At 46.9% G+C, this 17,117-nt stretch overlaps 1 protein-coding gene and 3 long non-coding RNA genes across 6 annotated transcripts; 2 read left to right on the forward strand and 2 right to left on the reverse strand.

Annotated features, from left to right (window-relative positions):
* Nucleotides 1–186: 186 nt before the first annotated feature.
* LOC122205246 lies at nt 187–4,856 on the reverse strand. Of its 2 annotated transcripts, none has more exons than XR_006195981.1 (4): nt 4,764–4,856; nt 2,344–2,491; nt 1,662–1,794; nt 187–273 (listed from the first exon to the last, which is right to left on the reverse strand). It is a non-coding gene; the product is annotated as an uncharacterized LOC122205246 (long non-coding RNA). The 2 variants fall into 2 exon arrangements; XR_006195980.1 differs by lacking the exon at nt 4,764–4,856 and adding an exon at nt 4,425–4,700.
* LOC122205248 lies at nt 1,065–2,338 on the forward strand. The gene is made up of 2 exons (XR_006195983.1): nt 1,065–1,388; nt 1,497–2,338. It is a non-coding gene; the product is annotated as an uncharacterized LOC122205248 (long non-coding RNA).
* A 1,085-nt stretch (nt 4,857–5,941) lies between the features above and the next one.
* Nucleotides 5,942–16,702, reverse strand: TEX48 (testis expressed 48). Of its 2 annotated transcripts, none has more exons than XM_042913453.1 (5): nt 16,529–16,702; nt 10,042–10,149; nt 9,686–9,812; nt 7,593–7,721; nt 5,942–6,252 (listed from the first exon to the last, which is right to left on the reverse strand). In XM_042913453.1, the coding sequence occupies exons 1-5, from the start codon at nt 16,694–16,696 to the stop codon at nt 6,149–6,151; spliced, it is 636 nt and encodes a 211-aa protein (XP_042769387.1). In that variant the 5' UTR covers nt 16,697–16,702; the 3' UTR covers nt 5,942–6,148. The 2 variants fall into 2 exon arrangements, with proteins under 2 accessions (XP_042769387.1, XP_042769388.1); XM_042913454.1 differs by lacking the exon at nt 16,529–16,702 and adding an exon at nt 14,978–15,021 and having other exon boundaries at nt 5,955–6,252; nt 9,690–9,812.
* On the forward strand, nt 6,174–15,532 carry LOC122205247. The gene is made up of 3 exons (XR_006195982.1): nt 6,174–6,497; nt 12,750–12,861; nt 13,588–15,532. It is a non-coding gene; the product is annotated as an uncharacterized LOC122205247 (long non-coding RNA).
* Nucleotides 16,703–17,117: the final 415 nt, after the last annotated feature.

Consider the following 17,117-nt stretch of genomic DNA (forward strand, 5'->3'; position numbering starts at 1 on the left):
GAGGCAGCTCCTTCCGCCGTGGCCAGAGCACCTCTTGCTGGTGGCACAGGGGTGGCTCAGATGGTTTCTTCTCCAGGGGAGTTTCTGAATCCATCTTCATACCTCCTGCTCACCACCCTATTCGGGAGACGCTCGGGCAGCCGCACAGCATGGGGGCTGCTGACTAGAATGCTCAAGGTCTCCCAATAGTGCAAGTTTTTAGCGCCCCAATATTGGAGGAGTGGTGTGGGTGTCTCTTTTTCAAACCATTTGTGCGAGGATCCGTGTTCAGATCTGAAAGAGTGAAGGAAAATGTTTGTCCTTGGTAAAGGGTTTGAATTACACATGAATAAACAGTCTTGGTCACATCCCACGTGGGGACTGCTCGTGTTATTAAATGGCTTGAAAACAATTCTGGCTTGAGCTAAAAATAACCCCACACTGGGTCAAGCGATCGAGATTTTATAGTTTACTTGTTACGTCAGCAAAGCCTTGCTGGTCCTGACCAGAACACATACACAGTTACCGCCTCTGGAGTGCCTTCTCCGCGTGGGGCCATGTTCTAGGCACTTACGTGTGCCTCCCCAATAACCTGAGAAGTAGGTAATGTACCAACATTATCCCTGTTTTATAAAGAAACAGAGAGAGGTTCGACGACATGCTCAAGCTTAGTAAGTGGTTGAGGCAGAATTTAACGGGTATGTAGGACACAAGCCAGGGATCTTAACTACTATCTGGTATCTAATAAATAATATAGTCATTAGGCTAAATTGTTACAGGCTTGGGTAACTAGTCCCACACCCCCAAAAGTCTTGAAAGAAATCTGAGGTGTGCCGGCAGAGGGTGGCTGGGGAGACTGAAATCCAGAGAGGTAACTCCAATATTCTTGCCAACTACACACACCCATGCCTGGGACCTACTGAAGAGCTGTGGCTGGTGCTTCTGGGATATTCTTGGACTATTAGGTGAGTCAACAGTGGAAGAAGGCCCCTCATTGGCCTGGCAGCAGCAACAGAAGATCTTTGACGCCATGTTTTGGTGGGTCATGGGAAGAGGAAAGGGAATTGGGGCATCTGGCCCTGTAGCCTCAATCCCAGAAGCCCATTGTTATTTCAGCGGTGGGTCATACTGAGCCAGCCTCTCCCAAGGTATCATGCCCCTTCCCCTCCCAAACCTCTCGTAGCTCCCTGTGGCTGGCACGTCCAGGCCCACCTATGTGGGCCTACCTCTGACTAGGTCTTCTTCCATTCAAAGTTCTCTTACCCATGGAAAGACATTGGAGCCTCTACTCTGCCAGTCTTTACCTGCAGGGGTACCTCGTTGAATCAGCAGATCGGCTGATAACACAGCTCCACCTTTCTGTGTGGCTTTGGGCTCATCTGTTCCGGACCTAGGCTCCCATCTGACAGGTAGCGGTTGGGCTGTACTGTGTCTCCAAGGATCAGACTTCCAGGCCTGATGACTCAAGGTTGTGCATCCTTATCTTTCTTATTCCCAAACTTCTTTGCCTTTTCGAGGCCTCTTCCCAGCTCCTGTTCTCATTTCCCTTTCCCTGTGGCCAAAGCCCTACTCTGGGAATTTCCATCATGGCAGCAGTATTCCCTCAGTGCACACTGGGTTCACTCTAGGGCATCGTCCTTGGGCACTGGCTTCCCCCTCTCCCGGCCACCACCGTGTCTCACCTGGATCACTGCGATGGCCTCCTAATGGGTCTCCCTGCTTCTTCCACCCTCGTCTTCATTAGTGTCAGCACAGCAGAATCCTCTTAGGATGTAAGTCACATCACGTCACACCTCTGCTTGGAGTCCTGGTGCCCTATCACGCAGAAGAGAAGCCAAAGTCTTTCTCTGGGCATCCCCTGAAAAAAATCTGTAATCTCAGCACTACCTTTGCCCATCCCTCCCCTGCTGTCTCCTCCCGCCCTCCCCTTCACTCTGTTCCAAGCGGACAGAACATGGCTGCCCTTGCCTGCGCTTTCTGCCTGGGATGCTCTTCCCTGGAGATTCAGGGAACTCCTCCCTCCCCTCCTTTAAGGCTTTGCGTGAAGGTCAGCTTTTCTTGTGAGGCATTCCCCCCCCCCCCCCCATTTAAGCCTCTCCCTCTATTTAATTCTCCCTATTTATTCCCTCTACCACTCAATTCCCAGTTTACAGGACTGTCCCTCCCCCAGTCCTCCCTCTTCCCCGTCCCACCTCCTCCTTCTCCATAGCCCTTGTCTCAGAGCACACCCCGGAGTTTATTTGCAATTTTCCTGCTGTGGAACACACGGAGGCAGGGGGTCAGCCTCTTAGGTTCACTGCTGGGTCCCCAGTGCCGGATGCCAAGCGTGCAGTTAATAAACAGTTGTGGGATGGCTGGACGAACCTGTACTTTGGTTGAACTTTGGTCCTCGTATGAGCAGATGCTGTCACCGCTCCAGGGGTGAGATGAGCCACTATTCCAGGGACATGAAGGCTGGTGAGACACTGTTGGTGTCTCACTGCTGATGAGACACTGTCAAGCTGACTGATGGCTTTAAGAACAATGGATAGGTTTGCTTTTGACTGTCTGCTGGTGGGGCCATCTCCCTTCCCCACCCTTTTCAACCCAAACCTATTTCCTTTCCTTTCGTGTCCTATATTCACTTTGGGTCTGGAGTCAGAGTTGGCGAACCCCTTCTCCTCCTGGCCCCTGCCTCCCTTTCTCTACCCATTCAGCCATTCATCAAGGCATTGTGATTCTACCTTGTAAACATCTCCTCCACCTGCCACCCTCCACCCTGCAGCCCCTGCCCTCGGCCACCCCCCTGGCCACAGCTTCCCTGCTGGCCCCTGGCTCACTTGCAGGCCCATCTGCCTGCAATCCCATCACCATGCTGCAATCCCATCACCATGTGATTCTACCTTGTAAACATCTCCTCCTCCTGCCACCCTCCACCCTGCAGCCCCTGCCCTCGGCCACCCCCCTGGCCACAGCTTCCCTGCTGGCCCCTGGCTCACTTGCAGGCCCATCTGCCTGCAATCCTATCACCATGCTGTGCCTCAAACCCTCAGCGGCTCCCTGTTGTACTGCTGAAAACTGCTTGGTAGTCTGGCCCTGCCAGCTTTGCCAGCCTCTTTCCCTCCCGGCCTCGCCTGTTGCCCTCTGGCCGTAGGAGCTGCCAGCAGCGCCCCAAACTTGCTCTCATTGCGTTACCACCATACGTTTGTGCCAACCGTCTCCCCCACCCCCATGTTCTCACTCCCTCACCCTTCACACTGGAGACTCAGCTCAGGGACTGCTCCTTCTGGGAAGCCATCCCTTATACCTGGGAGGAATTAGGGGCCTCTCTAGTGGTCCCACACTGGGTCATGGCCAGTGCCTGGCATTGCATAGCATCTGCCTAACCCTATCACAGGTGCTCAATAAATATTTGTTGAGCAATATTTCACAGCCTGCCTATGATTTGCCTATGAGAGTCCACTCCATAGTCTGGGTCATTGCAATCTGTGATTTAAAAAATTTGTTCAGCATGTTTTTATTGAGGACCACTGGTGCCAGGCACTAAGTGAGGGATCTGGCAGTGAACATGAATGAGAGAGTCCTGGTCTCAAGGAGACAGGGATGGGTCCAATTCACCTTCGGACCCCAGCAGTGAGCACAGGGATTTGCACAGAGTAGCTTCTCTCTCAATGTTACCTGAGTAAATACACAAGCCCTCTCTCTGACTGTTGGGCAACAATGGACACAATATCATCCCTATGCTCCCTTCCACTAACAGGTGTTTTACTCCCTGCTCATAGAAATGGATAGACACATCCCGATTCTGTACTTCCCTCCTTCTCCCCTGTGACTTCAATTTTGGAAATTAACAGGGTAAGAGAGACAGCCACGGTGTCAAGGGCACACTGACCCTCATCGAGCTTCTTGGGCAGATCCTTGGACATCTCTGAGCTCATTTAGCTTTTCAGATGGTGGAGCTGAGCCCCAGAAAGGTGACTCCCAAGAGGAGCAGCCGGGATTGTAACGCAGTTTTGTCTGGTACCCGAGCCTCTGCTGTCCAGGGCCTCACCCTACAGGCACTTCCAGGGGCAGAGAGATGTTCAGAAACACCTTCTGCTCCTCAGAGAGTTGATGGCAGGTGGTTTTGAAATGGAACAACCCCCATGAAGCTTGGCAGAGCAGCGCAGAAATTAAGAGCATACATTGTTAGTACTTAGATAACTTGGGATGTAATTCTTGTTGCACCATGATGGGTTATTTAGAGCAACGTCAAGTCTGTGAACCTCAGTTTTTCTCTCTGTAAAATGGGGATGGCAAAACCTACTCCAGAATGTTGTGTGAGGGTTGGGTGGCGTAAAGATGTGAGGTGCTTATCCCGGTGTCTGGCACATGGTAAGTGCCTAAAAACGTGATTAAGGGTGATGTAGGAGAGACGTTGGCTGGGGCGAGGTAGATGTGGTGTTTCTTGCACTACCAGTACTCACCTCTAGATGGAGGCAGGAGCCAAAGAAAAAGCCTCTTGGGTTATGCCCAGTGGGCTGTGAGCCTCAGGTCTCCAGTGACCCACAGCACTTGGACCAGAACAAGAAAGACCCAGCGAGGTCAAACAGGAAGGCTTCTGGAGCTGGAGGAGCCCTTAGGGGTCAGTCGGCACAGGTGGGGAGACTGGGGCCCAGAGACAGAAACAGTGGAGTCGAGGCAAATTAGGGGTAATGTCTGCTTCTTATAGCAAAGGTGTCCGGGAGTGATGGAGACATTGTCCCTTTAAGTACAGAAAAAATACTCCGTCCTGCTCTGAGGTCTGACCTTTGAGGCTCACTCACCTGTAACTGGCAGAGAAGAGAAGAGGCTGTGATGTCACAGAGCCAGGGAACCAGGGAATGTTGGGGGTTTGCCTGGACCACGATGTCAGGGAGGAGGGGGGAGGTCTGCCGACCCTTTCTCCAGTGGTCTGTCCTTCCCTCTGTGATGATTCCATACTCTCCACCACACCCATCAGATCGGCTGGGATGGTTCTGCCTCATGTGTCTCTTATCCTTCTTGGAATAGTAGGTTAGCTGGGCATGTTCTTCTCGGGGTTGGAGGGGGAGGTTTCCTAGACACTTAAACTAGTGAGTGAAAATTTGATGAGCAATGAGCTGTTCAGAGTCTCTCCCCAAATGACTTACTCATTCCAAAGGGGAAAATAGTAATTTGCAGTGGAGAAGCCTGGCAGCAAATATCAGCTTAACCAAGTGATCTGAGTTACTGTCACCAATGGCAGGACCTACCTACATCACGTGTCCCCTCATATGATGTACTGGGGAGGATACAGTGTTGCTTCTCTGATCTTCCTGCCAAAAAAAAAAAAAAAAGCAAAACTGGAATCATAAGATAAACACAAATTGAGGGACACCTTATAAGACAGTTGTGCCTATATGCTTCAGAAACGGGAAGCTCATGAAGATAAAGACAGAACCGTTCCAGATTAAAAATACACTCAAGGGACGTGACAATGACATGTGACTCGCGATGTCGGATTCGATCCTGCACTTGGCAAGAAAGCAGCTGGAAGACATTTTCGGGACAATTGATGATACCAGTGTATCAATATTGAGTTTCTTGTTTTTAGTAACTGTCCTGAAGTTACCTAAGAGAACATCCTTGTTCTTACGAAACACAACACGGAAGTGTTCAGGAATAACGGGATTCCTGTCAGATGGCTCAGAAAACACAGGGAGAGAGAGAGAAAAGAAATGACAGAGCAAATGGTGGAGGTGCACACAATTGTTGAGTCTGGGTAAAAGGTAACTAGGAGTTCTTTGTTCTGCAACTTTCAGTAAGTGCAAGATGGTTTCAAAATGAAAAAAAAAAAAAAAAAGCTACCCATAAGGTTTAAGTTTTTGGTTTAGGTTAGGGAGACAGGATAATACATGTAAAACCAGTGAGGCATTTGGAAGATGCTCCCCGTAAGGAGGAGGGGAAAAGAGGAGAGACACAGTCCTGCGATATCACCAAGGGCTTTAATTGGAAACAGCTCCCTCCACAGTGGCTTTTTCAGGAGCTGGAGTGACTCCTGCTGGTGGCACAGGGGTGGCTCAGACGTCTTCTCCTCCCGGGGGAGTTTCTGAATCCGTCTTCATGGCCCCTGCTCACTGCCTCTTCCTTTCGGAGACACCCCAGTGGCCCGCAGCCTGGGAGGCCCGCGTGGGAGCGCGGTCTAGAATGCTCAGGGCCTCCCGATGTGACACGGCTGGAATGGCCAGCGGTCCTGGGAGTAGCGGTTTAGGTTTCTCTTGCAGAAACCTCTTTGGGAGACGTGTGTATTCAGTTCTGCAAGCAGAAAGGAACCGGTTACGATGCCAGGTGGAACCTTCGCACTGGGCTTGGATGCACCGCCCCAGTCACCTCCATCCCTGATCATGGTCGGGTCCTGGAATACCGTGTGAGCCACGTGGACCCCCAGGCCGGACTCGCAAATCCTTGGTGGCAGGGCCATGCCAGTAGGTTCTGCGTTTGTAATTCATTGGTGTGTTCAGTGATGGTCGGGGGCCTTGCACAGAGCAGAGGCCTGGAAGGTAAGAGAATCGGACCCAATCTGCTTCTAACACTAACCTTACTTCCTGGGTGGACTTTGGGAAAGTCCCTTTCTCCTGTGGGCCTCAGTTTTCTCTATACAATGAGAGGTAGCTTATTTTTTAAAAAAATTTTTAATGTTTATTTTTGAGAGAGAGAGGAAGTGAGCACATGAGCAGGGGAGGGGCAGAGAGAGAGGGACAGAGGATCCAAAGCAGACTCCAAGCTGTCAGCACAGAGCCCGACATGGGGCTTGAACTCATGAACTGTGAGATCATGACCTGAGCCGAAGTCAGATGCTCAACCAACTAGGCCACCCAGGTGCCCCAAGAGAGGTGGGTTTTTAAACTGTGTTCCATGGAGCCCCGTGGGGGTTGGGAGGTGAGAGGGAGCGGGTGGTGGAGCTAGTGGGGCTCCCGGGCCTCACCCTCGATTCAAGTGCAGCGGGAGCCCTTCTGTCTTTTATAACAATGGGACTTTGTGTGAGACTTTGTTTGCACGGACGGTGTAGCTGTTTTTGCGAATCCTGAAATGCGGGGGCTGGGCTGGTCCTTAGCTCTTAGCAGCAGCCTCAGAGGGTGTTTGTGAGCTAAGTGACATCACCCGGGCAGTGTGGGTGCCCAGCAATGTGGCGACGTCTCTTCTTCCTGGACTGGACTTCTATCCTTCTTCCATGACCCTGAGGCGTTTCACCCCCAACTATACTCAGCCCACAAGCATTTTGTGGCCTTGTTTACTTGCCATGCACCTTGTGGGGTTTGGGGGAACACAGCTGTCCTCCTGGGACTTACTGTCTAGTGGCCAAAGCAGACACAAAAGCAACAGCCACACAAAATAGACGTGTAAGATAAGATCCCAAGGGCTTAGAAGAGAAGCAGGGATGTGTGCTCTTTCCTCCCAGACCTATTGTTCCTCACGTAATTCCTAGCAGACTACTGGAATTGCTCCAGTGTGTTCTAGAATGACCGAAGCTTCCTGGAGGGCGTGGTCCTCTCTCTCCTATCACCACACTTAGTTTAGCTCAAAGATCAATGGGGCTTGGTCATCAGGACAATGGGGGTTCCTGGTCAGTGTTAGGACCCCAGTGTGGAACTCACCTTCATACTCATTGTTGCTGGTGGTGGAGGCTCTCTTTTCTGGGTGGATCAGAGGTTGTCCCAAAGGCGAGTGGGAGGCTTCATTAGCACGCTTCAAATTCTTGCTGTCCAGCCCCTCCTTCTGCAAACCTGGCGGTGATAATTCCACACAGTCAGGTGGGGAGGCTCAGGGGAGGTGATGGAAGTGAAGGTACGTTGCCAACCTTGAGTCAGTGCACGCGAGCCAGTGGTGGTTGTCATGGGGGCGGGGACCACCTGGATCTCCCTCCTCCAGTCTTCCGAGTGCTCCCCCTAAGCACATGCTGGGTTCAAACTATGTATTCTTTTTAAAACACAAAGTTTACCTCCCCCCACCCTGTTTACAAATGCTAATGCATATCCATTATAGAAAAGCTAGGAAAGATTGAAGAATATGAAGTAGAAATAGAAATGACCCAAACTCCTGGCCCCTCAGATGCAATCACAGTTCTGGTCTTTTCTCACACATACTTTTACACAGTCCATCATATCTTACATGTCATGTATGCATTTTCCTTTTTTCATACATGTTATGTCATAAACATTCTTCTCAGGCCACTAAATTTTAAGAAATGATGGTTGTATAATATTCTATTTTGCAGAGAATTCAAGAGTTATTTAATCAATATTCTATTGTTGGGTGTTTAAATTGTTTTTCACTACTATAAATACTATTATGGTGAACATTGTTGTATATAAAGCTTTGTTTTTATATAATTCTAAATTCTTTTTTTTAATGTTTATTTATTTTGAGAGAGAGCACACGCTTGAGAGTGGGGGGAGGAGCAGAGAGAGAGAGGGAGAGAGAGAATCCCAAGCAGGCTTGATGCACATCACAGAGCCTAATATGGGTTTCGATCTCAAGAACCATGAGATCATGACCTGAGCTGAAATCGAGTTGGACACTTAACCGACTGAGCCACCCAGGCGCCCCATAATTCTAAATTCTTTAAGGTATAGCATAGGAGTCTGTCAACAGACTGAACTGTGTTCTGTAATAAATATCTCTGTCCTTTGCTAGCTGCACAAGTACAGCAAACTGCTCCCCTCCCATGCCTCTGTTCTCAGAGCTACAAAATGACACATCCATTTTGGATAATCATGTCCCCTTCTTAGAGTTACGGTAGGGATCAGATAATATCGCTTTTCTCCAGTGTCAGCTCTGATATAGTAGGGGACTTATCTGATCACAGTGGGCTCCCTAGTGCCTAGACAGTGCTTTGTAAGTAAGAAGGTCTCAGTCATTACCATTATTATTATTAAAAAAATTTTTTGGGGGGGCGCCTGGGTGGCTCAGCCGGTTGGGTGTCTGACTTCAGCTCAGGTCATGATCTCGTGGTCTGTGAGTTTGAGCCCCGCGTCGGGCTCTGTGCTGACAGCTCAAAGCCTGGAGCCTGCTTCGGATTCTGTGTCTCCCTCTCTCTCTGACCCTCTCCCATTCATGCTCTGTCTCTCTCTGTCTCAAAAATAAATAAACATTAAAAAAAAATTAAAAAAAAATTTTTTTAATGTTTATTTATTTTTGAGAGAGAGAGAGAGAGAGGGAGAACGAATGGGGGAGGGGCAGAGAGAGAGGGAAACACAGAATCAGAAGCAGGCTTCAGGTTCTGAACTGTCAGCACAGTGCCTGACACAGGGCTCGAACCCACGACCCACAAGATCATGACCTGAGCCGAAGCTGGACGCCCAACCGACTCAGCCACCCAGGCGCCCCACCATTATTATTATCTTGGAAAAATGGATTGACATTTTTAAGGTCCTCAGTTTTTATTGTGAAATTATTTCCTGGAGGAGTATTTTAAAGACCCTCACCATGGATTTTCTGGAAGAATATGCCATGAGAATTTTTCTCATGCTGTTAAACTGCTCCATTTCCTGATGGGACTGTGACAGACACCTGACCGACCTCCCTGCCTATTGTTTATTGGTTTGAGTTAGGAAACCACCCAGTCCCCACTTAATTTTAGGTTGGAATTATCACTCAAAGGCTGAAGGAAATCTGAGGGTATCACAGCAGAAAGGGGATGAAAAAACTGAGGTCTAGAGAGGCTGGGCGGTGTGTCTTTGTCTGGTACCTACTGCAGGTGGATGGCTGCTGATCCTGAGGTTCACTGGGGGCCTTGGGGTCATCCATGGCCTGGGGGTCCTCACAGTCTCTGCAGCACAAACAGAAGATCTTCGAAGCCAAGTTTTGGTGGGCTGCTGTAAGAGGTGAAGGAATGGGGGCCATGGTTTCTGGGATCTGAACTCCAGATGCCCACTGGAAATTCACTGTGATGGGGGTCATACTGGGTCAACCTCTCTCAAGATATACTAGCCTTCCTCCCTCCCAAATCTTGCATAGCTCCCCATGGCCAGCAGATCCAGGCCCTTCTGCCTAGGCTGTCCTCTTTTAAAATTATTTTTCCCATTCTATGCAAAATTTCCTTACCCATGGAGAAGAGTTGAAGCCTTTACTCTGCCAGCTTCGCCTGTAGGGGCGCCTTGTTGAGTCAGCTAACCTTGAATTTGAACCCAGTTGCCTGGGCAGGGCTGTTTCCTAAATAAACATAAGACTGTGGATGAAAAATGCTAGTCCTTTATCTGTGCTCATACTCTAGATAGGATCCCCCTACTGTAACATCCAGGCTCACGCACACGAGCATCCAGTTTTTAGGTTGATCCATGTTCAACCCCAGTTCTGGGTGCATTCTCCTGGGTAGATTCCTTAACTTTCTTGAACCTCAATTTTTTCATGGAGAAAATGGGAGTGCAGTGCCTACTTGCAGAAAAAGTAAAGGACTAAGTATATGAAAAGTCACAATAAGTGTGCAGTCAATGATCATTCCATTTCCCTTCCCTTTATGTGGCTCACTGGCTCCAAAATACTCCAGTTGGCCCAGGTCCCAGGGGAACATGGCAATGAAGCACAGTCTTGCAGGTTTAGGTCCTGGTCCTGCCACCAACTTGCTCACTGGCTGTGGCTAAGTCCACATGTGTCTCTGCATTTCAGAAGCCCCATCAATAATAACAGGAAGTTAGGCTAGATGATATCTTCAAGGATCTTTCTAGTTCTGATGGTCCAGAATTATAAAACCTTGCTTTAGTCACCAATTCCTTTGTCTCTGAATACTTCCAGTTCTCACTTGCCTTTCTGTGGCAAGACCCCTTTTTAGGAAATTCTTTTTTCAACATTGCTACCAGATTTCTTTCTTTCTTTCTTTCTTTCTTTCTTTCTTTCTTTCTTTCTTTCTTTCATTCTTCTTTCATTAAAAAATTTTTTTTCAACATTTATTTATTTTTGAGAAACAGAGACAGAGCATGAGCAGGGGAAGGACAGAGAGAGAGGGAGACCCAGAATTTAAGCAGGCTCCAGGCTCTGAGCTGTCAGCACAGAGCCCAATGGGGGGCTTGAATCCACAAACTGCGAGATCAAGACCTGAGCTGAAGTCAGACGCCCAACCAAATGAGCTGCCCAGGCGCCCCCAAGGAAATTCTTATCATGGTATCGGCTGATGTCCCTCACAAACCAATTCTCTATGTGAGCTGCCACACTCATGAGTGTTTGCTTCTCACTCTCTCTACTGCTGTCCACTGGCCCAAGCCACCATTATGTCTTGCCTAAAGCAGAACAACAGCCTCCTAAGTGATGTCTTTGTTTCTTTTACCCTGGACCCCTTCAATTAATACAAAATCTTTAACTTCTGACATGTACTGTATTTGATACAGCACAATTTATATATTGTGGCTAGATACATCCAGCAGCCTAGACACATACAAATATCTCCATTTTGTGGGATCCTTGGACCAAAGTAATACTCCTTGGGGCCATTTAGCCCCCATCTCTAATAGCCTTTTGGATTTTCTGCCCAGTGAGTTTTTCCACATGATTTGAGCTCTGATATATTTCCTTGAGCTCTCTTTAATTAATTTATTGTATCTTCTTAGGATTTATGAACAGATAGAAATTTACAAATCAAAACCACACTAAGATACTACCTCCCACTGGTCAGAGTGGCTAAAATGAACTAATCAGGAAACTACAGATGTTGGCAAGGATGTGGAGAAAGGGGAACCCTCTTGCACTGTTGGTAGGAATGCAAACTGGTGCAGCCGCTCTGGAAAAGTGTGGCGTTTTCTCAAAAAATTGGAAATAGAGGAGCGCCTGGGTGGCGCAGTCGGTTAAGCGTCCGACTTCAGCCAGGTCACGATCTCGCGGTCTGTGAGTTTGAGCCCCACGTCAGGCTCTGGGCTGATGGCTCGGAGCCTGGAGCCTGTTTCCGATTCTGTGTCTCCCTCTCTCTCTGCCCCTCCCCCGTTCATGCTCTGTCTCTCTCTGTCCCAAAAATAAATAAAAAAAAAAACGTTGAAAAAAAAAATTAAAAAAAAAAATTGGAAATAGAATTACTCTATGACACAGCAATAGCACTACTAGGAATTTATCCAAAGGATACAGGAATGCTGATTCAAAGGGGCACATTGACCCCAATGTTTATGGCAGTGTTATCAACAATAACCAAAATATGGGAAGATCCCAAATGTCCATCTACTGATGAATGGATTAATACGATGTGGTATATGTACACAACTGAGTATTACTCAGAGATGAAAAAGAATGAAATCTTGCCATTTGCAACAACATGGATGGAACTGGAAGGTATTAAGGTAAGTGAAATAAATCGATCAGAGAAAGACAGGTATCATATGTTTTCACTTATATGTGGAATTTGAGAAACTTAACGGAAGACCATGGGGAAGGGAAGGAAAAATAAGATACAAACAGAGAGGGAGGCAAACCATAAGACACTCTTAAATACAGAGAACAAAATGAGGGTTGATGGGGATGGGGAGCTGGGGGGTGGGGAAAATGGGTGATAGGCATTGAGGAGGGCCCTTGTTGGGATGAGCACTGAGTGTTGTATGTAACTGATGAATCATGGGAATCAACTCCTGAAGCCAAGACTACACTGTATGTTAGCTAACTTGACAATAAATTTTTTAAAAAGAGAGATTTATTTAAGGCAATTAGGTATTTTGTTTAGGAGATGCGCCATTTAGCAAGTATGCTTGCCATTAATATACGCATTCTTCTTGCTGTTTGCTTTCGTTTCAATTTCCTTCATATAAATTCTTGCCTCGTGGGGTTTTGCTTTGTTCCAGATTGCCTCATGTATGTTGAATGTAGAGGGAGGTGTTTCCTAAGGAAGGAGCGAAAGCAGAGGTGTGGCAAGCGCTCACCACAACCCTCGGCCCCAAGGACTAACGGTTGGAGGTCTGTTAGATGGTGATCAATTTGTGTGAGGGTGATTGCTAAGCCTCTGCCTCGGGTCCCTCCAAACCTTCACGAGCACGTGTTCTGTCTTGTTAACCTAATGAAAGTAGCTAATGTCACTTTACTCAGCCTATATTCAGGAGTCAGTGACTTCCAGGTTGGTGATCAGATGGCCTCTTTTAGGCTCTGTGAGGCCACAGAATTCAAGACACCATGTATAACTGTGGTCAACTGTAATGTGATCTCTGCTGTTTGTCATGGTCTTATCTACCTTAAAGTTGCTGCCTTTTCCTGAAAACAAAACAAAACAAAACAAAACAAAACAAAACAACAACTCCTGCTTCACATATATACCCTCAATACGTGTACTTTCATGTGTGTTAACGTTTATGTTAATAGATGGGAAAGTTTAACCAGATGACTTGGAATTATGGGCACTAAGGGAAACCTTTAATGTCAAAAGTACGAGATTTAAGAGGGACTCTAGAGAAGAGAGAAGACAAAAACACCACATAATCAGTAGAGAGCGTCTTTGATTGGTATGTTCTGGCCTCAGAAAGAAAGAAAGAAGGGGAAAAAAAAAGACGTACTCCTACTCAAACCTTCTGAAACCTGCTTTCTTTACATCTCTTTCTCTCTCTCCACCCAGCTTTATCGTTACCACCTACTTACACTCTTTCTATTCCTTCCCGTGACTGCTTAAATAAATTCCCTTCATTTCTGTAGAAAAGAACAATCAACACTGCACAATATCCCCTGAAAACTCCTGTACCAGGAAGGTGGGTCCAGAGAGGTTGAATTCAAACCCTGCATGAGAATTGAGCTGAGGGTGAATATATAGGATCACCCCAAATTTCAGAATGACAGAAAGCTGCTGTATAACTCAGGATTCTGCTGGTTATCCTGCTACTTATTGACTCCTGTGTCTGTACCAGTCAGCTCACTTAATGGTTGACCTTCAGCGATGGGGAAAAATGTTTAAGAGCAGCAGGATGGAAAAGACCAGAAGATTTAAATAACCCACCTACACAGAATTCAAAAAAGTGGACTTGAGAAGAAAAATAGAAAAGGTACCACATAAAACTATTTCAAAAATCTTTTTCCCAAGGGTAGATCGGGCAAAGATCCAAAATTGCAAACAAAATCAAGATGAATTACCAGGAGACTTTAATGGACTTCAGGACACTTTCAAAGAACATTCTAGGGCGACCAACAGCTTAAGTAAAGGAGGCTTTTCTTCTCTCTTTGCGAAAGGCTCAGACTTGAAATAGAGGACTTAGATAAAATAAATTAGGAGGTGAAATGCCAACTTAGATCTCCTGATCATTTTCAAAGAGTCCTAAAAAATCAACCAGAAATGGCCTTTTGGAGAAAACAACTGACTTCTAAAATAAAAACAAGGTCAAAACTCCTCTGTCCATAACGAACGTGGAGCCTGTTGATAAGGACCCTCGTATTTACGGTAAGAAGGAACCCATTGGAGGAATTCATGTTCCATAATGGTAGGAGGACAGCTCTCCAAGTCTGTCCAGTGATGCCACTCTGAGGAGACCTTAACACTCAATACATTCTTATCCTTCCTCTAAATTCTCAAGGGGAATTTTTGATAACTACAGGCAGACAACAATACCACTGGTTGACATGATTTGTTTCTTACGTGGAAATCAGATTCTTCCATTCCAACTAGAACTGAGACTATTCTGAGTGATGAAGAGTTGACCATTCCAAGTGTACAACTCCCAACGCCCGCAGCAGACTGTGTTGTCTTACACAACACTGGAAACAAGAAAATCTTGGATGGGGCTATCAATACCAATAGATGGGCCTATTCCGAGGACAGTGAGGTCTCTGTACGGGCTGGACAACTCAAGGTGCTCATTTTCTCTCATCTTGGCTGACATAGTAAATAATACAGCCCACGTGATGGAACACCAACCAACCAATCAAAATTCCTTAGACACAGATAATGATTTGGAATTTCTTTTCTTGGTCACACCTAGGAAATTGTGGATGATGATTCTGGAATGATCGTCAGATCCTTCTTTTAATTGATCTAACGATTTAATCTAAAACTTAAAATCTTTTAATGATCGTTGTTTGCCTCACAGTCATTTACCGGCTGCTGTCCAGAGAGTCAAATGATTTTATGCGGCCACTGGCCCAACGTAGAGCTCCACGGATGATTCAAAGACAAAACCAAAAGGCATCAGGCTGGCTAATGCTCAAACTGAACATCAGATCTCTGTAGGTGGAAAGGTCGAACTGCGTCTTCAAGGAAAGTGGACAACAGTGGTGAAGATCTGCACAATTCCTGAGGGTCTCTCCTGCAGCTTTGGTTGAGGGAGGACCAAAAAGGGGGAGACTAAGAATAAAAAAGAAGGTCCCAGTCTCCTAAGTAAAGACTGATTGCTCTGTAACCATGGTAACAGGTAAGCCCCAGAACCTGTTTTAAAGTCATTTAATCTTTTAACAAAACCTTGCCTCGGTGACCATTCTCCCCAAAGTAAGAGACACATAATAGTAGGTACACTTTCGCAGTTCACGGTCTACCATTCCCAAGCACTCCTGCCTCTGAAATGCCACCTTCCGTGAACGCAACACCCTCCCACACTTGTTATATATTAGCGCTTAGCTTTGTTCCGAGACTTTGTGATAAAAGCTCAATTCTCCCTTGTTTAACCCAAAATAAATTCAGTTTTTGTTTCACACATTGAGTGGGGGGCTCTTTCTCTGCAGCAGCTTACATACATACAAATAGCCTGGAGCCTTACATACATACAAATAGCTTACATACATACAAATATATACACACAAAATTCCATATTAGGTGTTCACCAGGGGCTGAAATGTAGGTTTGTCTAAATCTAGTGTCAATACTTTCCATATGTTTACTCTGGCCAGAAATTTCATGAGAAAAAGAGGGGAGTAGAAAAACACTTTCTCCTTTCAGTCTTAGTAGCAAAGAGTGTTGAACTTTTGAGCCCTCTTCAGAAATGGAAAGGCTCTTAAGGGAGGTATTGCAGCAGCGACAGGCACATTCTTTGGGGGATAATAATTAAAGATCCCCTACTTAGTAAGCTATGAAATTTAGAAGAATTTAACTCCCTTGAACCTCAGGTTTCGTATCTGTAAAATGGGGATGACGATAATAGCATCTACCCTAAAATGTGGTTGCGGGGATTAAATAATGATGGAAAGTGCTTAGCACAGCTGCCTGGCATATTGCCAAAGCTCCACAAACATAAATGCTGATGCGAAGAAATGAGTTGAATTGACGCTGGCTGGGGCGGGCCAGGAGTGCGCGGTTTCTTGCACTACCAGTGCCTGCCTCTAGATGGAGGCAGGAGCCAAAGAAAAGGGCTGTTGGGTTATGCCCAGTGGGCTGTGAGCCTCAGGTCTCCAGTGACCCACAGCACTTGGACCAGAACAAGAAAGACCCAGCGAGGTCAAACAGGAAGGCTTCTGGAGCTGGAGGAGCCCTTAGGGGTCAGTCGGCACAGGTGGGGAGACTGGGGCCCAGAGACAGAAACAGTGGAGTCGAGGCAAATTAGGGGTAATGTCTGCTTCTTATAGCAAAGGTGTCCAGGAGTGATGGAGACATTGTCCCTTTAAGTACAGAAAAAATACTCCGTCCTGCTCTGAGGTCTGACCTTTGAGGCTCACTCACCTGTAACTGGCAGAGAAGAGAGGAGGCTGTGATGTCACAGAGCCAGGGAACCAGGGAATGTTGGGGGTTTGCCTGGACCACGATGTCAGGGAGGAGGGGGGAGGTCTGCTGACCCTTTCTCCAGTGGTTTATCCTTCCCTCTGTCCACGACGCCATGCTCTCTGCCATGACATCGATTGGGGGCACTGGAACAGAAGTCCTGATGTCTTCTGTGGAAGCGTCTTGAGGAAGGCTGGGCCAGAAAGGGGCAGAACATTGCTGAATGTAAAATGCCCGCGTCCACATTCTGTCTCTGCTCACCAGCTGGGTGCTAACCTTGGGCAAATGGACTTCACCTCTCGCTTTTCTCCTCTGAAAAATGGAAATGTTGCTAATTACATGTCCTAGATATACTTTTAGGATGAAGTGAGATCAGATAGATAGAAAACATTTAACATGGTGCTTACAAGGTAGAGTAAGCATTCAAGAAATAGTCGTTGATAATGTGCAAAAATAAAGTGACATCTTCCCAATCTATCTTCCAGATAAAAGGGGGATTGCTTTATATTTGTGTTCTCACAAAATCTCTCACCTTGAGGGACACTCAATT

The sequence above is a fragment of the Panthera leo genome, chromosome D4, assembly GCF_018350215.1.
Source record: "Panthera leo isolate Ple1 chromosome D4, P.leo_Ple1_pat1.1, whole genome shotgun sequence".
Lineage (NCBI taxonomy): Eukaryota > Metazoa > Chordata > Mammalia > Carnivora > Felidae > Panthera > Panthera leo.

Bases quoted from the DNA above. Each gene is read 5' to 3' on its own strand.
- TEX48 (XM_042913453.1), bottom strand. From the start codon at position 16,696: ATGGCAGAGAGCATGGCGTCGTGGACAGAGGGAAGGATAAACCACTGG. The intron at 9,813-10,041 runs GTAAGGAAATTT...CACCTCTTACAG, and splicing joins GCTTCAACTCTTCTCCATGG to CAGCCCACCAAAACTTGGCT. The intron at 7,722-9,685 runs GTACCAGACAAA...TATCACCGCCAG, and splicing joins CAGCCATCCACCTGCAGTAG to GTTTGCAGAAGGAGGGGCTG.